Here is a 22520-nt window from a genome sequence, read left to right as displayed (position 1 = left end):
CCTGCTGCCCACGCAGTGCCTGGCTCCTGCTCCACCTTCTGCTTCAACTCCCCCATGTGTGCGCTCTGGAGAGACTGACACGGCTACGAGCCCAACACTGAGATGCAAATCCAGAAAGTGCAGGGGGTGGGCCGGGCGGTACGGGGTGACTGGTGCAGGCAGGGATACTGTGGGCCCAAAGAGCAGGTCTTGGCAGCTTGCAGGGCCTAGGGCACAGGCCTGAGGGGACTTTCATGGTGGCCTGGCCCAGCTCAACCCACTGGGATGTCAGATTGGGGTCTGTCCCAGAGGCCCAGGCTGGGGTCTGGCTCATCAGCCTCTGACCCGGCTGCATGAGGCTCAGGGCTAGGGGGTAGCAGCAGTCGGGGAGGCGCAGAGGGGCTGTTGCAAACTTCTAGGAGAGTAGGTTGAGGGCAGCAGACTGAAGTTTTGCCTAAGGTGGCTGATTGCTGTGAGTGGCCTCTGCCCAGGCCCGGCACATTTCCCCTCCTTGCCAGCTCCCTCCCCAACCAGCAGGCTCGTTCTCCCAGGCTGGCACCACATTCCCCTGGGCTGGCGGGGTCTGACGGCCCAAACCCCCTGCATAGCTGTTGCTGCCTATCAGCTCAGTTGGCAATCCCAGCTGCGCAGCCTGCACTGGAGATGCAGTCAGGGAAGAACAGCAATGCCTCTGTCCCCATGATTCTGGAAACCTCCCCATCCCCACCAGCATCACCGACACCTTCAGCACACCCCAAGCTCCAGCAGCCACAGCCAAGAAGCAGCAGCAGACACTTGCAGCCAAACTGCTCAACAGCAAAGCCTTCTGCCTTCCTACAATAGGACTGGTTTTCAGTAGGCTTTTGATTTGGAGGTGGCAGTGAAGGAGGTGGTGGTGGTGATGAATGGGAGGTGAGGGAAGGAACCTTATTTAAAATGCACGACAGTATTCTGGAGTATTAACCCGAAATGCTACAGCAACGCTGGCTCCAGCTGCAGTATTTGAGTCCTTTAGTGGAGAATACTGCAGTATTTCCTCCCCCCCCACCCCATAAAAGAAGGTGCTGTATTTCCGTCATCCTCTGCTGAAACAAGGTGATAGTGCAGTATATCAGCCCTGCTGCCAGGAGAAAACAGCCCCAGGAGGAATGGAGAGTGGGCATGTTATAATGTGAGACTGGGGCACACAAAAACAGATTTAAGAAGGAAAAGCATAGACAACCAAAGGAATCAGCAAATATCCCCAAGCGCTACATTATGTTGGGTTACTGCTGGGCCTCAAAGGCCAGCCTTCAGCGTGAACATTTTCACCTTCAAGCTCTTCTCCACACTATAGCACAGGTATTGCTTTACCCAGTCCTCACATGCAGCCACTGCTGGAGTGGAATGTGGCAATTGTTTAACAGTCCCCAGCATGCTATGCAGCCACGTACCACTAAACTTGAAGAAGAATCCCACTGAAGCTGCAGAGATGATTTGGAGTTATAAGTAGACTATAATGACCCAAATTAGAAATTGACGAAGACAGCAAAGTTAAACAGGCTCAGCGAAATTGTAACAGAACCAGATTCTATTGAAATCAAAATGCTTCTTGAAAACTGGGTTAATTTCAGAAGAACACTGGGGGAGGGGAGGGGTGGAATCTAACAAGGTGGAAATGTCCCCTTGTCAACATTTTCAGAATGAAACATTTCAGTTTTTTGTTTTGAAATTATAGTTCTGCATTGGAATAGATATTCAAAAATTGGAGATTCTTAGTGCAGAAAAATTCCCCCCAAAATGAGGATTGGGTCAATGGAATCATTTTGGTTTTATTTCAACTTTTTTTAAATTTTATGTTATAATATATTTTGAAATTTTCAGTTTCTGTTCCCCTTCAGAACAAAGCCAGATTTTAAAATCCTGCACAAAACAGAACTTCTGTTGGCCACACAGCTCTACTCAATTCTTGCAAAAAGTGCAATGGGATTTTGAATTACTTTGTTTTAAGTCTTGTCTGCAGAGCATCACTCCCAGAATCACAATGTCCAGAGCACTGGTTCAGTACTGACTTGGTAGAAAGAAGTTTCTTGGGAGTCAAGAACTTCTGAGTTCTACTTCCCCCTCCACCAGACTTGATGTGAGCTCATGGGCAAATCACTCCCTTGTATGCTCTGTGCGGCTCCGTTTCCCTGTCTGTTGCAGGGATAGTAATAATCAGTAATGAATCCAACGTTTGCATGGCACTTTGAAAAATGTAAAGCAAGAAAATATTACCACTTGCTGAATGATCAATGAATCCCCCTTCTAAAAGCTGTTTCCCTGGAAGCTTCCAATCAAAGACTGACCAGCTCTGATCCGGCTTAGCTTAATTTGACAATTTCACAAGACAACAGGGTGTGGCTGCAAAACGTGGAAGCCTGTGTTCATGCCTAGCTAATCTGTAGGTGATCTGTAGGTAGACTGTAAATGACTTTTAAAGTCAAATAGGAGCAACCTCACGATCTCGCCTGCTCCATCTGGGGCTGGTCTCTGCTCCCCACTCCTGTACGGTCATGGGCTTGCTTAGCAGCTCACCACTCCCCTCCCCATCAGCCCATCACCCTATCAGCTAGGGAAATTCCTTCTGTGGTGGTCTCTGGGCCTGTTTGTCCCTCCTTTCTGGCTCTTTCTGCCCCAACCTATTGAGTGTGGTGGCCAGTTCTGCTCCATTCTGCATGAAGAGTGGAAGGTGCATGAAGATGGGGAGCAGGCCAAGGAAGGGGCGTGGGCTCAGCATCCCACCCACGCTGAGGCACCTCATTCTGTTCTCCAGGGCAGAGAGGTGGAAGAGGGAGGGAGCCTGGCTGAAAAGAAGGAGGGGTGGGGAAAGGCTGAACATTACTGGTCCGACTGAGCATTGGAAACAGGACTTTATGCCAGCACACCCCAGGGAAATTCTTGTGTTTTCACTCGGGTCTCAGATCCAATGGGCTCCATTGCAATTCCAGCACTGCCCACAAGGAGCAGATACAACCTCGCCCTGTCCCGAAGGCATCCGTGTGTCTGAATTTCCCTCTGCCTCCCAACCTTCTGTGTATCTATTAGAAGGCTGTAGAATCAAGGGCAGAGATTGTACCTGGGTAGATTGCAGTGCAAAGCACATTGTCTGAGCTAAATTGTGAATGTAAATAACACACAAGTGTCCATCTTATTATATTGATATAATACACTATACTGCTGGTTGACCTTGGGCAAGTCATTTCACATTTCTGTGCCTCAGTTTCCCCAGCAATAAAATGTGCATAATAATACTGACCATCTTTGTAAAGAGCTTTGAGCACTACAGATGAAAAGCACTAAGACCTATAATAATTCTATAAACACGTGTGCACACCCCGTCTCCCCCCCCCCGGTTTGCAGCTGTGTTTAGCACCCAGCAGGGTTCATGCTCAGATCTCCACAGAGCTCTGCACCCAACACAGTGAGGAAAACTCTCAACCTCAGCCATTGGCTATACAACAAGACCATGGCAAGTATCAATAATACAAGGTAATAACTTTCCACCAGCCATTGCTTCCTCACAACCACTTTCAATTTTCTGTCTGTGCCAGCTACTCCTCAGTCCTTTTCCCACTAGGGAGAGCTTTCGATTTTCCATTGCCAGAATCCCCACCCAGCCCAGAGAGCCTAGGACTAAAGGGATGTCGTACCCCTGATTGAATCCACCTACCAAACTTCAGCCAGCAAATATTCCAGAGGAAAAAAAAGGGCCAAAATTAAAGTGACAGAAAATGCGTTGCATTTTTTTTTAAATAGGTGGAATTAAACCAAAACTACATTACCCAGAATGCCTGAAGCTGCTGAAAGGAAATGCCGTTTTGCAAAGAGGTTTAGCTCCAACAGCTGCAGTTTAAGCGAGGAATACAGGGGGAGGGCTGGGAGAGAGAGGGAGGGAGGTATGAGCGGCAGAGAGAGAGACCTGCTAATAATACTGCAGTTGGACTGGGGCGGAGGGAAAGAAGCTGTCATGCACAGAGCTCCCTCCCTGGAAAGCCTGCAAGAACAGCTGGGCTGCATGAGAATGCCACGGGCATGAAAATGAGTTTCTTGCAAAGTTTGACCTGGCTGCCTTTCTGATGCTGCAGCAGAAACTGAAGCAGGATTTTGTTCCCCCACCGTCCAAGGGACTGATCCACTGGAGAGGCTGAAATACAATTCAGATCCTGCCCCCTGATTTATTTCTTGCAACAAGAGGAGGCTTGCAGCAGCGAGGGGGGAATCGCTCCTGCTTTTCTCACCTTCCGAGACATAAAGCAAAAAAAACAAAAAACCCGACCCTACACACACACGCACACACACACACGCAAATACAGGTCTGGCTGGAAAAGCCTGGCAAACGGATGCACGAAGAAGCTGCTGTCCCGGCACCCAGCAGCTGCAGCTCCGAAGCGATTTGAGACCGTGAATGACATTTGTCCAAGGGGGGGGGAGAGAGAGGGGAGGTGCATTTGTGAAAATGCAAAGTCCCCCCAAGGTGCAGGATGCTGTGAAGCTCTGAAGACACAAGGATCCGGAAGCACAGACTGGGGGGAAGGCTGCTCTCTCTCTCTCTCTCTGTTCACACACATGCAAAGGACCCTCGCCCCATGCCTGCAGGTGATTCCCTGGGGGTGACGGCGAGCCTGGTCCCCGGAGACAAGACGGAGGAGGGCGGGCTGCGGAGCCAGGGCTGCCGAGACATCCGAGGACACAGGCGGCGTGACATGCGATCCACTGCAACAGCGAACTAAAAGCCCAGCGCTGGAAGAGGAGGAGGAGGGGTGGGGGCAAGCTGCGAAGCCACCGCCGGGCTCGTATCCTCCCGGCTTCGCATCCTTCCCCAGCCCAGGTGGCGGGTGAGTGGCGATGTCACGGGGGGCGATTGTTCGCTGCAGGCTGGGTCACCGCGGCGGATCGTGACCTGGGAGAGAGCAGCCAGGAAGCAGCTCCAACTACCAGTAGCCGCAGAGAAAGTTTGACAAAACTTCTAGAGATCTCAGAGCCGGCTCCTCCCCATCCCACAGCCAGGTCCGGAGAGGAGAGGTGGAAGGACTAAACCCAGGCGGGGTAGCCCCCCTCCCCACAAGCTCGCGGAAAGCCCAGGAGGGGAGGAGACAGGGCGTCTGCCGGGCTTCCAGTGATGTTTTTGCAGTTGGAATCCGCAGTGACTGAGGGAAGAAGGGAGAGCAACGTTGAAACAGAAATCAGCGAAGTGGTGCAACAGAAAAGCTAAAATATCTCCTTGGGAACTGCTCTCATTTTCGTCATTTCCCCTCCTGTTTTATTTCTAAATGCAAAGCCGGGGGAATGTGATGTGTGACAAAGACCTGTGGTTTATTATTTAAGCTATTACTTAAAAAAAAAAAAATATCAGCCACACCCGTATCTCCGCCACCTACAGAAGCCTGCAAATCAGAGAGATGTGGCTGATTTAACATTTTCCACCTTGATTTTTTAATTACAGTACTATTTTTCTTTGCAAAAGGAAGTTATGAACAACTGCAAGTCCGGAAGTGGAAATCTACAGGGGCTGTGACCAGAAGTATTTTATTATTTATATAGATGTGTCTATCAGCATTCTGCTTTTTCATCCAAAGAATAAAGGGAAATGCTCGCTTTGCCGATGTTTCATGGTGAACAGATGGCATTCAAGAAAAAGGAAGGACTAAATATCTCATCTTTAAAAAAGGAGCGGATTATTTATTGAACTCAAGACTTTTTTTAATCCAAAGAAGATATGAATGAAAGATTTCTTGTGTCATTAACTGGAGAATAAGAAAAGGCCCCTCTGCTTCTGAAGTGCAGCTAACTCCGTAAGAGCCGAAGCAGCAGCGATAATACTGAAATTCAAATAAAGACTTTATATGATGAATTTTCTATCCTATGGATATCAATTTTGAGATTACAAACCAGGAAGATCTATATTTGATCTAGCACCATATCATTTCAATGCCTAATCTTCCCCAGGATTTCTGGAGTGTCCTAGGAATTGCACTGGTGTTGTATGCCATGGGCTGTATTCAGAGTATTAGCTGCAAATCCAAAGTTTTCCGGGAAAGTATTTCAGTGATTGACGTGAAAGCCTCCATCGATCCCGTTCCCACCAGCATTGACGAGTCATCCAGCGTGGTTCTGCGATACCGGACCCCTCACTTTCGAGCCTCTGCCCAGGTCTTGGTACCCCCTATCCCTAAGAAAGAGACCTGGATTGTGGGTTGGATTCAGGCGTGTAGCCATATGGAGTTTTACAACCACTACGGGGAGCAGGGAATGTAAGTATTTCCAGTGAGTGCGAGAGCATGTATGTGTGTGTTGCAGCAGGGGAAGCAAGACTTGGTTGGTGAAGCACCATTTAGCCCATTTGATTTAGCTTCTCTAATATTAAAACTGTACACTTCTTTAAAAGAGAGATAAAAGCTTGAACTTGCCCCCTTAAAGGCAGTGGGTGTTTTTCCATTGACTCCCAGGGGAACAAAATCAGGTCCTAAAACAAACGCTTGGTTTGGTAGCCACCCAAATGCAATACCATTTATACAGAGGGTAGTCCGAGGGTTCCAGCAACACTGTAAATCCTGAAAGCAGAAGTCACCCCTGCCACGAGATTGCAGATCTGGTAGAAGACAAGGGTGTTGCTTTTCATATGATAAGGGAGTCCCTTCCATGCCAGATCTTTGCCGATGCCCCCCCTTTAAAAAAAGGAAAGGGTGCTTTTTTACAAATCAGAATGCAAACAAATGCTGACACTTACAGCGTTCTGCTGTTGTAAACAAGTTGGGTTGCTATTCCTGCAATGTGCTATCAGCAGGGCTGAGTGCTTGACATTACACCAGCTATGAATGTACGGCAGCATTAGGGGGCTGAATCCTGTTTGCTTTGCTCATTGCAACAGGCTGTCTGCATGGGTGAGGCAAGCAGGATTTGGCTGCAAGAGTGAAGGGTTAACGCTGTGCATCACCCTGGGGCTGCGGTTAAAAATGTACATCCCCATTCACACCACGTAAGAACAAGAAGCGAAAAGAACAGGGGGAAAAGAAACACACAGCTCTCTACCTCCAAATTGTGATGTAAGTGGAAATGCAGCTCCACCTATATATATATAAATAACTATTACACACATACCCCCACACAGAATAGCAAGTGTGTGGCTCATGGGTAAAACTAGTAGAAGACTCATGGTGCAGCGGAAGTGGTTTGCCCAGCCAGCAGTACAAGAGCCTGAAGTTGGAACATAGCATAGGCTAGGAGAGGCAGGTGGCTTGGTGACTGGACACACTGATGCTGTTCAGTCTCACAGAGGAAGATGGGATGGAAAGGTCAGGCTTAAGCAACCTTCCTGATTGCTAATTCAACAAGCACCGCATGAGGGAAATGCTTGCCTAGCTGGGGGAAAGACAGGCCAACTACAAAATGAAAGGTGGGGAGGAGGGAAAAGAAGGGGGACAGAGGATAGAACCAGAGAGCAGATGAACCTAACATATTGCCTTCCCAAAAGGTCCAACTGCATCTCTGCTGTACTCTACCTTCCAGTGCCTCTCCCCTCCAGGAGCACTGCAGGACCCAGAGAGAGCAAGCTTACATACAGTATTTGCCCAGCCTAATGACACAAGTTTGACATTTCAAGCATGAAGCGAATATGTGCCTGACAGGCCCAGTGCCCCAGGGGAGCAGATTGCCAAGGAGAACAGTTCCTGCTTTCTGTCCCCATTTCCTTTCCCAGCTCATTGCCCAAGCAGAAAGCGCTCCCTCACCAACACATGGGCAACAGCCAAATGTTGGGAGTTAGGTTGGATGGGGAAGGGGTAAGATTTTACTGATTCTAAAGTACACAGTGGGCCTTGAGCCCTGGAAGGTTGGGCTCACTGTCTGCTCTTTAAAATGGGGTTCTGCAGGGTAGGGCCCAGCAACAGGAAATTAGGGCCGGGGGTTTCAAAGGAGCTGAAACAAATTGCGTGCCTAACTCCCATAGCCACATTTGACAATCTTAGCCTAGATGATCAGGTGCGAAGGGGAAAACACAAAAATCCACTGGTACATAAATATAGGTGGGTATTCAGTAAAACAAAACTAACAGGGCAGCTGGATTCTATACCCGACTGTCACTCACACACAGAGAACTGGGGCAAGACACTTTGTCTCTGTGCCTCAGTTTCCCCATCTGTACATTGAGGATAATGATGTTGACCTTCCTTTCTAAAATGCTGTTATAGCTGTAGATTAAAAGTTCTGTATAAGAGCTAAGTATTATCAGAGCAGCTGGAATTAAGCTCAGCACATACAGAGGAACAATGAACTATAATTCAGTAAACAATGCAAATTTAGGGATGAAAATATCATTGTATGTGTGCAAAGAGGTGCTTTCCTCTGGGGTCAGCCATATTTAGAGGATTTTATACATTACGAAAACATGATTAAAAGTTTGTTAGCCTCTCCATGCCATTTCCTTAGAGGGTTGCCCCCAGACTTGCCACATGATAAAGCTATAAAAAGGGCATTTGGGGAGAAAGACCTCTTAATGCCACTGCAGTACATTGGACTGCAAGAGTTTTTTACCAGTGGACATCTGGCTGAAAGAATGGGCCAGGTCGTCTGCTGGTGTCCATCAGCAGAGTTCCATTTTTGGAGTTTTACAGCAGTGGAGAATTTGGCTCAAGGAACACTCCCTCTTAAATAGGGACAACTGGATTTTTTTTAAAAATCACTGTTGCAACGGACCATTAAAACAGGCTCTAATGACTCTGAATACAAAAATTAATGTCCATGCCCTGAATGAAGTCTGATGGCACGGGAAGGATTCAGGTTGAGAATGGGAGCCTCATCTTCGCACCAGGCTCTGAAGCATTTTTGCTGTTACATCCTGAAGTTGTCACTGAGTCATTGATACACTGCCCATTGCACTGAAAAAGGCAGGCATGGCTGGGGACCGCAGGAACAGACTGAGCTGTGCGTACCCCTCAGTACTAGATGGAGGAGAGGTAGAGAGGCAGTCCTTCAAACACACGCATGTTTAAAAGGATGTCTGCAGCTCGGGGATTAGGTGCCACATTTTTAGGTTTTACACACAGACAAAGGTGGTCTTTTGAAAAACCTAATGCTAAGAGAAATGCCATTGCTTAAAAAGTCACTGAACTCTTCCTTGGCCATGAAGATTCCTCCTGCAGTGTCATGAGCTGAAAACAAACAGCAGAGCAACAGAGCACAAGGACTACGAAGTGAAACTGCCTGCTGGTCCTATTCTGCTGTCCTTTTGCAGACAACTTGAACTGGTTATTAGGTTGCATTGAGAGCCCGGTTCTGATACCATTGCTTACCCGGAGTAGCACTGTTTGTAGGAGGGACTACTCATCGAGCAAGGTGCTACTCAACTGGGGTGATCAGAATCAGGCAGTGAAAGCTTTGCTTAAGCAGGGATGGCAAGGTCAGGCCCTACTTAAATTGTAAGCTCTTTAAGGCAGGGACCATTTCTTTGCTCTGTGTTGGTACAGTGCTTACAGTGGGGTTCTGGCCATGATTGTATCTCCTAGGTGCTACCACTATACAAATAAGAATATAAAATTTATGTGAAGTTAACCAGGTTATTTTCACTGTCTCCATGGAGTAAAGTGCAGGTAACAGCACAGATGGTGATAAGCAAAACACAGACTGTGATAAATAAATCAGACTTTTCGAGTCATCTGCGAAGGCTTTTCAAAATAAAATTGGATATAGATTTTTATCTCTACAATGTCCCCTGAAGTTTTAAAAGAGAGATGCCTTAAAGATTACATCTTCCAGGGCCTACAACAGAAATAGAATTAAACTCACCTCTGCTATAAAAACAGGCCTATATGAAGAATAAACTTCCAAGACCCCAGGAGGAGAAATGTGATTGGAGACTAATCCACTAAAAGAACGGTGACATTTTTGGAGTGCAGCAAACCAACGTTTGTTTAAAAAAAAACCCCTCATTGAGGTTCCCCGAAAGTCTAAAAGCGGTAACAGCTCTGCTACTCTCACGCATGAAAGTCTGTCCCCATTCCACTTTCTCATTCACTTCTTGTTCTTTACCAGGAGCCCTACTGAATTGCTTTGCAGTGCTGAAGTAGGTGAGGTAGAGGGTAAAAGCCAATTTATAAAGGGCGTTGTTTTGAACATGGAGGATCAGGGGTATAAATCCATAGAAATCCAGTTCAGGACCATTCCCGCTTGTTGCTAATGGACAGTGCTGCCAGTCTGTTTCTGTCACCAGCTACAGACTTGGTTAGCTGGTGATGTTAGTCACAATGAATCATGGGGAAGGATGGGTGGAAAGCCCAGGATGGCTTTGCATTGCCCCCCCCCCCGCCCATGGATTCCTTGAGCATCCATGCAGAGCAAAGTCTAGATCTGATGCAAGCCGCACCCCTTTTATTATAAAAAGGATATGCAAGGCCATAATGTCCTGGGACTAATTAAGGTCTGGCTTCAAGCACTGAGGTCTGAGGATGAGCTAGCACCCGAGTGTTTACTGATGGCACATTATGCCTGTCTGAAAAGGTTAAATTTAATGCACCCATGTCATCCTGCTTGCTGCGGAAAGCTGGAGGTCACTTTGCTTGAATTTGCTGTCACTGCACACAATGCTGCACTTATGGCCTCATGTTATGCTGCAGGGGAACATCCAGAGGGATTGTATAAGCCAGCGACTAGGTCCCCTCGTTAGGGAATAGAAAGAAACATGCCTCAAAAGGAAATTGGGAGGGGGTCAGAACCCAGATTAGGAAGGCTGGAAAATATGGCTTGACAGGCTACAGCCTGGGCACCATTGTTCCATGGAGATGTAGCTGAAAGAGTATGTGTGTGTTCGTAAAGGGCCCGTGGTAAGTTAAAGCAGGCCTTTCAGCTACCCTAGTTTCTGGTGATTCTGGACAACCGAGCAGCAGAGTAAACCACAAACCTGTCAGCATTACAAGCCAGAACCATTGATTCTGGAGAAGCTCAGCCTGAAATCAGGCAGGCTTGGGAGTTCACACAGCTTCCCTGGGGTCGAAGAATTTACAGTGCAAGTTTCTGGGCTTTCCATGGCACGGTTTTAATCCCAGAGAGATCCGTTTGCAGCAACTGGGCATTCTGCAGTACCATCTTCTGATCACGTCAAAATGGCTGGTTGGGGGAGAATTATTTGACTTCATATGGACAAGCCACATAAGCAAAGGTCAGGACCCCTCGTGGCAAGGGATCTTTGATAAAAGCAGGCAAGGGGCAGGAAGTCCAGGGTTTGTGGTTCATGAACTATGCTATTTCGTTTCCCTTTGCTCCAGTAACAGGATGACGACGAAGGCCTACTTCTTCCTCTCGCTAACATTTGCGAGTAAATTTGACGCTCATTGAAATCCTCAGGATTAGTCACACTTGCTAGAATTAGGGATGGAGCCATTGGGTGTTGTGCAAATTTCCTCCCCAAACCTCTCACCTGCCCTGCAGCATCCACTCCTAATCCCCCACCCCCAGCCCGAATCCGTCTATAAAGTTAAACCAATGCGCCTTAGCCATATAGAACCCCTTGCCATTTGAGTACTTAGCCTTCTCCCTAAACTCTGCAGATGCACCTCTTGATTGGCAACACTCCTTACTGGTCTAATCCAGGGCCCAGCACAGATTCATAGATACTAAGGTCAGAAGGGACCATTATGATCATCTAGTCCGACCTCCTGCACAACGCAGGCCACAGAATCTCACCCACCCACCCACCTCTGCGAAAAACCTCTCACCGATCTGTCTAGGCCTCTCAGTCCTGACTTGCAACAACCTTTGCTCCTGACCAGAGACTCTTACATAGTGGTTTTGGGATGCAGACAAAAGATCCATCAAACACTAAGGTCGAACCAATTAACTCGTTTTCACAGTTCCAGAGGCATCCTCAGCCAGACTGTTTTTCCACCGGCCTGTGGCAAGGGTAGGGCAAAACAGCTCAGGATTCAGTTACAAACCTTAAGTAGCGGACGGAGTCCCAAACGAGATGTCCCAGTGTGGCACGCCCACGTTTATACAGCCCCAGCGTCTCAGCGGTGGGCACATCCATAATGTATAGGAACGTCCAGGAAATTGTCACATCTCGTCCCCAGGCCTCAATCAAGCTGAGCATCAGCAATGATTTGAACAGAAAGTAATCCTAAATCATCTGCTGAAAGGGAGAGAAAGGATTCCCATATAGTATTTCAGAGATCACACTTGATGAGACTCTGCTGCAAGGGCTAAACCTGTTGCTATAGTACATGACCTCCAATTCATCTTCCCTTGCAGGGAAGAGTTCACTGAAAAATCCCTAGAGCTTTTCTTTCTCATCCCTTGTTGAGGGGCATAGGGGAGAAATGACTCCTCGCTGTTTGAGACACTCATAATCAGTCTCCCCTGTGCCACAGAGATTATGGCTAGAATCCACTCGGGTTTTCTTTTTACAGTTTTAGGTCAGAAGTGGCTCTCGGGAAAAGGACTCCCTCTGTCCGTTAGCAATATACTTGGAAGAACAAGAACTGCCGCAGACAGTATGTTAGCCAGTAGGTTTGTAGCACATGAAAAACCGAATCAGGCTATATACCGCTACAGGCTCTGATAACATCACATGGCACTGAACTTACCAGGCTGGGGTCAGGATGCCAGGTTTCTGTGGCCTGGACATTTGAGGCCAGGATGTTCAGAAGTGACTAGTAAAAAGAAAAGGAGTACTTGTGGCACCTTAGAGACTAACCAGTTTATTTGAGCATAAGCTTTCGTGAGCTACAGCTCACTTCATCGGACGCATTCAGTGTATTTTCCACTGAATGCATCCGATGAAGTGAGCTGTAGCTCACGAAAGCTTATGCTCAAATAAACTGGTTAGTCTCTAAGGTGCCACAAGTACTCCTTTTCTTTTTGCGAATACAGACTAACACAGCTGCTACTCTGAAAGAAGTGACTGGTGATTTTTAGGGGCCCAACTTGAGACATCTTAAAGGGGCCTGATTTCCAGGAAGTAATGAGCACCTGCCTTCTGCGAATGAGGCTCCTTGAAGGTGGGCACCCAAAGTTGCTAGTCCCTTTTTAAGATCTTGACCCCAGATCTTCACGCCCTATGCAGTTTCCTAAAATAATGCTTTGCACTGAATATTTTCCTTTGATGTTGTGTCTTCCATCCTGCAACACCCCTGTAGACTGTACAGACTACAGCAGTAGACATGCAGCCACGCCATGCTGCAGCACCACAAGTGCAAGGCTTTTAACCAAGGAGACCACGACTAACCTCGGATCGTAAAAGATACCCCGCAGGATGGTTAGAGTCAAACGTCTGCTGCTAACTAGTGAAAGAGAAATCTCATAGGGCTTTCCAAACATTAATCATAGAATATCAGGGTTAGAAGGGACCTCAGGGGGTCATCTAATCCAACTCCCTGCTCAAAGCAGGACCAAGCCCCAATTTTTGCTCCAGATCCCTAAATGGCCCCCTCAAGGATTGAACTCACAATCCTGGGTTTAGCAGGCCAATGCTCAAACCAGTGAGCTATCACTTCCCTCTAATTAAACTAATTAGTTCTCAGAACAGCTTTGAGAGGTAGCTTGTATTATTCCCACATTACAGATTGGGAAACTGAGGCAAGGAGAGGTTCAGTGACTAGCCCAAAAACCACACAGTGAGTCAATACCAAAGCTTGGATTAGACCAGGGGTGGCCAACCTGAGCCTAAGGAGCCAGAATTTACCAGTGTACATTGCCAAAGAGCCACAGTAATACGTCAGCAGCCCCCCTTCAGCTCCCCCACCCTGCTCCCAGCGCCCCCCCCAATCAGCGCCTCCCCCTCCCTCCCTGCACCTCCCATCAGCTGTTTTGTGGCGTGCAGGAGGCTCTGGGAGCAGGGAGAGGAGGAGGAGCGAGGGCATGGCAGGCGGCGAGTGGGGGCCGGGCCTGTGGCAGAGCTGGGGTCGAGCAGTGAGCACCACCCGGCACATTGGAAAGTTGGTGCCTGTAGCTCCAGCCCTGGAGTCGATGCCTATACAAGGAGCCGCATATTAACTTCTGAAGAGCCGCATGTGGCTCCGGAGCCACAGGTTGGCCACCCCTGGATTAGACTGTAGAGTCTCCCTCTCCCAGTGCTGTGCTCAAAGCATATTTCTCTGATTTACTCCAAGGGCTGTTTTAAGGCTGGGACATAGGACTTGTACTGAAGTGCAAGAAAATCCCCCCAAAACACAGTAATTCTGGCGTGTGATAGCCAGTAGGAATTCAGTGTGCACAGGAGAACCAGCGTTGCCAGCCCAATTTGTAAAAGCATGCCTCCAGAATGCATCTTGGCCTTTGGGCTCCTGTCAGCATTTGTGGTCACTCGAGTGGGGTTTACTTTGCCAAAAAACGGGCTCTCAGCTGAGCTCAGCTACTTCTGGCATCATGTCCCTCTTACCCAATAATCAGCTTCTCATAATGGGCTTGAAAAATCCAACTGGAAGGGTCAAAACTCCAGCATTTGACGTCAGATGTGCAGGTGGGGCAGGAACATTTTTGTTCATCTTCTCAATAGAAAGCACTAGCCTTTTGGTTGGATTCCTGTGATTATGTTTAAACTTGCAATCAAAAGACTGCAGCTGCTTTCCCCTCCCCCTCCCAGTTTAGAGGGCATTGAACCACCTAGCCTTTGCTTTTGTGGTTACTGTGATAGCCTCCAAACCCTTGGGTCTGCGGTGTGGCACTTTTGTCTAACAGTGACAGCAGGTGATGAGGAGTCAGAAATTGTAGGTGCTTTTCCCAGCTCTGCCACTAACATTTATCATTTGTATTTTGGTAGGTAGTGCCTGACGGTCCAACCAAAACTGGACCCACCTTGTGCCTGGCACCACACAGACGTGAGGTCTCTGCTCTGAACAGCTTACAGGCTAAATAGACAAAAAGGTGGGAGGAGAAGGGACTTGTCCAAGCTCAGCCATGAGGTCAGCAGTGCAGCTGAGGAACAGAATCCGGGTCTCCTGAGTCCCACTCTAGGGGCCTAGCCACTGGACCGCACTCTCTCTCTCTCACCACTCTAACTTGCTGTGATGTTGGGTCAGGCATTTAGGGCCAGATTCTCAGAAGCATTGAGCACTCCCAGATGCCACTAACATCAGTGGGCTCTGCAAGTGCTCTGCAACTTGGAGGGGGGAGGGGGAAAAAATCAGACCATTCACCCCTCTGTGCTTCAACATCTGTAAAATGGATAAAACACAAGGTAGATGGGAGGCGAGCTACGGTGCTTATTAGCGTTTGGAAAATGCAGTGAGCACCCTGAATTTAGAAATGCAAAGTATTCTACTCAGATCCTCTATACGTGTAAGTCAATCCACAGACTTAAAAAAAAAAACAAAACACACAAACCACAAAACCCAGCATGCACGCAAACCTCCAGCCAGTGGTGTAATATTTTAAATGCTAGTGTTGCTTCTCTTGTGATGAGTTTTGAGATGTTTTAGCAGACTTGGCATATGAGAAAATGGGGTGATGGGGGTGTGGGCTGAATTTCTGCATTTTGATTGGCCACAATAAAATAAATGGCAACACTCTGAGAGTGACGGGGTGGGGGCAGAGGGGGAGGAGGTGGGGCTTCCCTTGAGTGATATTTGCCCTCCTACTCCTGCTCTGATGGGGGTGGTGGTGGGGTCCTTTTGAATGCAGAACAGACACACCTCACCTTTTAATTTGCCAGTGGGGCCATTTACCTCCCTGCACTCTCCAGCTGCCTAATTAAGAACAATCTGCCCAGCTGTACCACTCCCCCCCCCCCACAGGGGAGGCTGCTCTGTTGTTGCTGAACTGCAAAAGTAACAGCCCAAGGGTCACTGGAACAACTTGCCTCATTATTATTGGTTTGGTTGGGTTTTTAGCTGCACAATCAAGTCTTGCGCTGTAAGAAAGTTGCCCTAGATTAAAGTGGAGAGACTGGGGAAGGGGTAGAGGGAGAGGATGGGCCTTATTTAATGTAATTTGTATTAAAGTAGTGTCCAGAACCCCTGGTCCGTATCAGAAGCCCATTGTGCCGGATGCTGGACAAGGCAATCCTTGCCCATGACTAGTGCCCTACCAAATTGACGGCCGTGAAATCTGGTCTTTCGTGTATTTTTACCCCTTATTATACAGATTTCACATGCGAAACCAGCATTTCTCAAACAGGAGGTCCTGACCCAAAAGGGGGTTGCAAGGTTATTGTAGGGGGGGGGGGTCATGGTATTGCCACCTTTACTTCTGTGCTGCCTTCAGAGCTAGGTGGCCGGAGAGCAGTGGCTGCTGGCCAGGTGCCCAGCTCTGAAGGCAGCACCCCACCACCAGAAGCGTAGAAGTAAGGGTGGAAATACCAAGACCCCCCTACAATAACCTTGCAACTCCACACCCCACAATGCCCTTTTGGGTCAGGACCCCTACAGTTACAACACTGAGAAGTTTCAGATTTAAATATATGAAATCATGAAATTTATGATTTTTAAAATCCTGTGACCGTGAAATTAACCAAAATGGACTGTGAATTTGGAGGGCCCTACCTATGACTGGTATATAGCAGGGGCAGATGGAGAGGACAGTGGCTTGTCCAGAACGTTGAACAGTGGTGTGTGGTTAGAGACTGAATGAAGATAGGAAGGTCCCTGCTAAACTCAAGTATTTATTTCAGGACTTAGCAAGCGGCAGGGCCCGCTGAAAGCTATTAGACTGGGGACCTCCTCTCCCTACCACTTGAGGCTGCTCCACCTGTCCCCTAGGACTGGGAGTCTGCCTGCCTGCCTGCTTGGCAGCAGCTCTGCCTACTTGGGAGACTTGGGTTTGACTCCTGCTCTTACTTAAAACCAGCAGAGGCCAGGAAACTGGAGGCAGCTTATTTGGCCTGGAGGCAGGGAGTGAGTAAGAGGCTGAGTAAGGAGCAGCACAAGATCGGTTGCAATAAAGGGTTTTTAAGGGACAGGAGAAAAGAGAACTGGGATGGGTCTCATGGCTCTGATAGTGATATAAAGGGCCATCTCTAGGAGTTTAGAGACACCAATATATTTGAGAGCACTCCCAGTAGTTAAGTTGTGACCACACTGGTACCAAGCCTAGAAACTGAGTTTCCAATCCTGTGTGATACCAGTGTAGTGGTGCCCCCCACCTCTACGATTGGGCCTTGGCATTTGCAATGCTGTTTTAACAGAAGGGATGAGCTCTCATTGCAGAGGAACATTGTGAGCACAAATCCCGATAGAGGAAGATACAGGGAAGCCACACTCAGAGCCGCCCCCGCTCTCAGGCCGTACAATGAAAAAACCCAGCCCAGTGAGTCCCTGCGCTAATCAATTACTGTGATTCCTTCTTGGTTGCGGCAGGTCGAGTTGGGAGCTCCCGGATCTGCAAGATGGCAAGATCCAGGCCATAAGTGACTCAGACGGCGTGAACTACCCCTGGTACGGCAACACCACAGAAACGTGCATGATTGTGGGGCCCACCAGGAAGGAATCCAAGTTCACCATCAGTATGAATGATAACTTCTACCCAAGCGTCACGTGGGCGGTACCTGTGAGCGAGAGCAACGTGGCGAAACTCACGAGCATCCACCGGAATCAAAGCTTCACCACCTGGTTGGTTGCCACCAACACAACCACCAGCGAGATGGTGACCCTGCAGACTATCAAGTGGTGCATGAGGTTGGGCATACAGGTGAATCCCAGCAGACCCTTGGGGCAGCGTGCCACGCTGGGGCAACCCTTTGCTCAAGAGCAGCCCCAGGTCCTTAACAAGAATGAGCCAATACCACCCAGTGCCCTTGTGAAACCCAATGCCAATGATGCTCAGGTACTCATGTGGAGGCCAAAGGATGGGCCACCACTAGTGGTGATCCCTTCAAAATATCGGTAATAGCAACCTGGCATCCTGGCACCAGAAGGGAAGAAAATAACCCTGCACTTAGATACTTTTAGAATCTAAGCAAAATTGAGATGCACTTTTTATTCATTCAACAGAAATGCAACCATTCTACCTTCTCCCATTGGGACGGATCTCACTGTGCTAAAGCTAAAGAGAAGACCTTGACCAGGGTCTGTATCGTCACCTGATTCCTAAGGGAGGAATCAACAAACTAAACTTTATTTCCAGCCCCGTAGCTTTCTTTTCTTCCTGACTTTAGTTATTGTTTGAACTTCAGTCTCATTAGCTCACCCAGATTGTCCAGAACAAAACAAGGTTTTTATCTGGGATTTTATTATATCTGGCGGGAGGAAAGGGATTTTTTTTTCTCCCCAGAATGAAACTCAAGTTCCTGGAGCTAAATGCTATTTATTTATTATGGGTTTTTTTTAAATGATAAAAGGTTCTGAGTTGCAAACCTAAGTCATGCGGCCTTATGTAGACTTTGCTTTGCATTGCCAAACTTTTGCCTTAAAGCTGTGTTTGAAAGAAAATTTAATCTCACCAAGCAGAATCTCTTTTCTACAGGATTTTAGGGAGGGTCAGGGGAAGCGTTCTGGAGCGAGGGATAGATTGTCAGTTTATCAAGGGATGAGGACGAAGGAATGATAATGGAAGAAACCAGATTAAAAAGAAAACCTTCCTGGTTTTAAACATGGAAGAAGCAAGCATGGAAATAAACCCAGCTCAAAACCAGTTGTTTTGCTGTATGAGCAGAAATGGGACTAGTATTGCACACAGAGTTGCAATGCAAGTAACAAGTTTGTTATAGAAATGTCTTTGGATGAGAGCTGCCAGGCCCCTCGCTGCTCAATAGAAGGGGTCATCACAACCTTGCATTGCTTAAGCCTTCTGAGCTCAGCCTCTTTTGGCACGAGAATACGGAACAATCCAGCCAGTGGTGAGAACGACTGGAGATGTGGTACTCAAAAAGAAATGCAAATCAGGGGAATTAGTTCCATCTTGCTTGTCCTGAGGAGATGACTTTCTCCTTCCAAACTAGCACACAATTATTTTCCCCTAGGGCATCGTGACTGGTGGGTCACAGACAAGCTGTAATATGCGTGGGGTCAAATTCTGCCATCGGTTACTCCCACGAAACCCCAATGAATTCATAACAGGGTGGGGTGAGAAGCAAGATACAGAGGGACCCATCTAAAATCACTGGGGCTGCATGGGTGTAAATGAGGAAAGCTGTTGTCCACTGAAGTCTCTGACTCAGGAAGAATTATACCTGTGAAAATAATATGCACCCTTCCTATTAACAGTGAAAACAAAAAAGTCTCCTCTTACTATAGCTTTAGTGCTCACCTGGGCTGATGGAGAACCAGCTTCATGGTCCCACCGGATTCAGATGGCTTTCAGTGTTAAGGGTTGTAGGTGATAACATAGCTGCAGAGATATGGTGGAAGCATACATGTGTAAGCAGGCAACCCAAAAGAAGGTGTAAATATTGCAAAATGTGCATCCTGCGGGGAGGATGCTCCGGGAAGTCAGGTCTGTTTGGAACATAAGTCAGGGCCCTAAGAAATCATTTGGTAGATCTCCTGGTGGCCTCAGAGACACCACCAGTATTTCTCCAAAGACTGGAGGCATGAAAAGGAGGCAGCTTGACTGAGACACGTGTGGCTGAGGGAAGTTTAGAAATGGAGGAACCTGTATGATGGAGGCAGTGTGGGCCGGAGGACAGGGCAGGGGCCGGGATGAGAAGACCTACCTTCTGTTTTCAGCTCTTGTTGTATGGCCTCATGGATGTCACCTCACCTCTCCTCTGCACCTGTAAAATGGGGATAGTGACACTTCCCCTTACTGAGGAATTGCTTAGGGACTAAGAGTGCTCAAATGTTCTGTACCTGGCTGGTCCCTGCTCAGCTGGTTTCACCGGGACTCCCCAAGACTCCCATCTGGATCTGCCATTTCCCACGCTATGCTCCAAGCAGCTGTCTCTCCCCCCCACTCATCGGCTAGCTGCTAGCATTGCAGCCAGCCTCCATGCACGCTCTTTAAAGAGCTCACCAGCAAGACAGCCTTACGGTATACCAGGACCCTCCCTAGTTTGTGTCCAACCACTTTATTTTGGCAGCATGCTCAAATGCCACCCTCCCACCCAGGGACCAGAGGCCTCAGTGCCTGCTTCAAAGCCCCGGCATCCCACATGACAGCACCCATAGTCATCCTCCACACCACCAGACTCAGAGTTTACTCCCAACAGCAACAGTATTCATGGGCATTCTGGGAGAGACTGCTCCAGATGGGATTGTCCACAGATGCCTGCACTCTTCCCAGCAGGCAGATATTTGACTCAGGGAGCCATTCATGAGAAGCAGTTTGCCAATGAACAGCCGAAGAAGGCTTAAACCCAGGCCCTACATCTAGAGAGGATGATGAATCAAGCTTGTGAGACCTTGTGGTGTGCATGGCAACTGCCGCCACCATTCTTAAGTTTCCCTTTCTTATGTCTAATCAGCTCCCAGCTATAGCTTGACTTGTACAGACCCTTGAGACTTATCCATATCCTCCCCTGGGCAATACCACGCAATAGCAAATCACTGAATACAGCAAAACCTCTTCCTGCTGCGGCCGGACTGGTGATAGTTGGGATGGACCCAAGTGGTGAAGCTTGCATCCATTTCTCAGCAGCCCCAAAGTTTGGTGTGCGTGTGTCGGGGGTGAGGGGAGGTGTTCTTCAGGCCTGGCATTGTTTTGAGCCTGTTTCTGAAGTGCTGAGTATTTACAGCTCCTTTTGACTTCAGTACAGGTTGTGGGTTCTCAGCACCTCTGGAACAAAAAAATCAGAACCCACTGTCTTAACTAGCTATATGAAGGAGTGTTCGGAGGAAAGATTTCTTCTCCTGCTCACCAGAAATCACATTCAGGGAATCCTCAGGTCGTATTCCATTTAGCATGGCGTTAGGCTTAGTCTCTGAGTACATTAAACAAGCCAGATTCCCACCGCCTATCTTGCTGGATTGGATACACCCCTGCAATTTGACATTAACCTCTTTGCAAAGACTGTCCTGCTGCACTGAGTAGACCTGGCTGTGCAGTAAATGTGAGAATGAAGATTCACGTCAGGGGTCAGAGTTTTGCATGACCTTTGCAAGGCCTTTAACTCTCACTCCATCCCAAGAATGCCTCTCCCGTTTCCTTGTTGGAAACATCCTTCCCTCCTCCCTTTGTGCTGTCAGACGTGGGGGTAGAAAAAGGACACTGCCTTTTTAGAGACTTCATGCTTTGTGATTAAATAGTGATGTTTTTCCAATGCTGCTTCATTACAAAAACTGCCGGGGACAGATTGAGCCAAACACGAAAGAGGTGGCTGCTGGAAATGGAAAGTGCTATGCACACCACTATTTATATGGCTGGTTAATAACTCAATAGCCATATATTTAGAATTGCTGTGGATAGCACTTAGCCTCTCCTTTGGTACTTGAATGTTCAGGGCACCAGCTCATGCTGCACTAAGTGGCTGCAATCAGCAGAGGGAAATACAGCGACCTCCCTATTAGGGTGCTCTGGAGCCAAGCAATTGATGGGATTGTACGGGGGACGTGTCCTGAAGAAAGTGCAGAGCTAAAGTTGGGTATTGCTGAAAACATGAGCCATTGCAACTCTCGGTTAAGATCTGGTGCACAACACGAGTGTGGTAGCTCTGGTGGTCCCATCTTACTCCTCTCATGATGGGCAGTTCTCTACAGCCCCAAACCACTGCATGAGCTGAAATGTGCCAGTCTCTGCTGGGGAAGGACTAGGTCAGTCTCTGCTGCAGGTCAGGAGAGAGAGGATGGGCAGAGCTGCGGAGGGACCAAGATGGAAATAGCAAGGGGTCCCTCACGTTAACTTCCATCTCTCACACACTGAAAGGAGGCAGGACTTCATGTGTGCTAGTGAACAAGAACCCCACGTGAGCAATGGCACGTGGATTCCATTCCTCCATTGTATGCACCAGCGAGCATGGCAAGAAGCAGCAGAGAGCCTGCAATGCTGCTCAAGAACAAGCGGAAGGAAGACCAGTTCAACCCAGGGCAGCTCAGAGAAAGGCAGTCGGATTAGGATGGTGCTTTGGGGGGAGAGAAGGGTTACCTTAGACCCCGTAGCAGAGGTTCCTCTCTAGCATTCTGCCCACATTCATGCCGCAGCAATATGAACCGTCCTTGGGGTCTTGCAGAGATACTGTGAAAACATAATGAAAACATTCTGGACACTTAACAGAAATGTAAAAACAAAACCCTGCTTTTATAATGGAGAGAAATAAAGTGGAATTTTCAAACAAGTCTGCCGGAGTGGTTTTGAGAGAGGGAGGAGGGTTTGGATTTTTTTTTTTAAGGTAAAGAATACATGGTGTTTGCATTCATGCTCAGATCTCTACATTAAACACTCTGCGTGCAGTGTATGTGCTGTTTGCGTGTGTATTTCCACAATGTGTGGAGGTACTGCTTAAAAATACAGGGGAGCTTTCCACCTTCCCCATACCACCATCTGGGCTATGTGCCCTGTGATAAAGCTGCCAGGCTAACCTAGTCTGGAGCACCCACCAGGGTAGACACCAGTTGAGCTTCTGCACAATTTGGTTACCAGATGTGGTTTTCACACTTGCTCGGCAAGGGGCTTGCTAAACTTTTTATCTGCCTAGATGCTGCATCTTGAGGGACCCATCTCTTCTC

At 48.0% G+C, this 22520-nt stretch overlaps 2 protein-coding genes across 3 annotated transcripts in view; one reads left to right on the top strand and one right to left on the bottom strand.

Annotated features, from left to right (window-relative positions):
• Positions 1-22029, bottom strand: part of PLPP7 (phospholipid phosphatase 7 (inactive)) — a 43628-nt gene extending 21599 nt beyond the window's left edge. Inside the window, exons 1-5 of one of the 2 annotated variants that reach the window (XM_037879803.2) lie at positions 21940-22029; positions 19574-19633; positions 19168-19248; positions 11925-12115; positions 1959-2154 (exon numbers count right to left, since the gene is read on the bottom strand). The gene's annotated coding sequence lies outside the window, so the exon portion shown is untranslated. Of the gene's footprint in view, positions 1-1958; positions 2155-2235; positions 3843-11924; positions 12116-19167; positions 19249-19573; positions 19634-21939 lie in introns of those variants that run through there. The other variant, XM_043530683.1, reaches the window with a different exon arrangement.
• FAM78A (family with sequence similarity 78 member A) lies at positions 5929-22126 on the top strand. The gene is made up of 2 exons (XM_007061047.4): positions 5929-6251; positions 17280-22126. The coding sequence occupies exons 1-2, from the start codon at positions 5929-5931 to the stop codon at positions 17806-17808; spliced, it is 852 nt and encodes a 283-aa protein (XP_007061109.1). The 3' UTR covers positions 17809-22126.
• Positions 22127-22520: the final 394 nt, after the last annotated feature.

The sequence above is a fragment of the Chelonia mydas genome, chromosome 16, assembly GCF_015237465.2.
Source record: "Chelonia mydas isolate rCheMyd1 chromosome 16, rCheMyd1.pri.v2, whole genome shotgun sequence".
Lineage (NCBI taxonomy): Eukaryota > Metazoa > Chordata > Testudines > Cheloniidae > Chelonia > Chelonia mydas.
This window is presented reverse-complemented; position numbering and strand designations above follow the sequence as displayed.

Coding starts and splice junctions, on each gene's coding strand:
- FAM78A (XM_007061047.4), top strand. CDS start 5,929: ATGCCTAATCTTCCCCAGGATTTCTGGAGTGTCCTAGGAATTGCACTG. Junction 6,252..17,279: donor CACTACGGGGAGCAGGGAAT/GTAAGTATTTCC, acceptor TGGTTGCGGCAG/GTCGAGTTGGGAGCTCCCGG.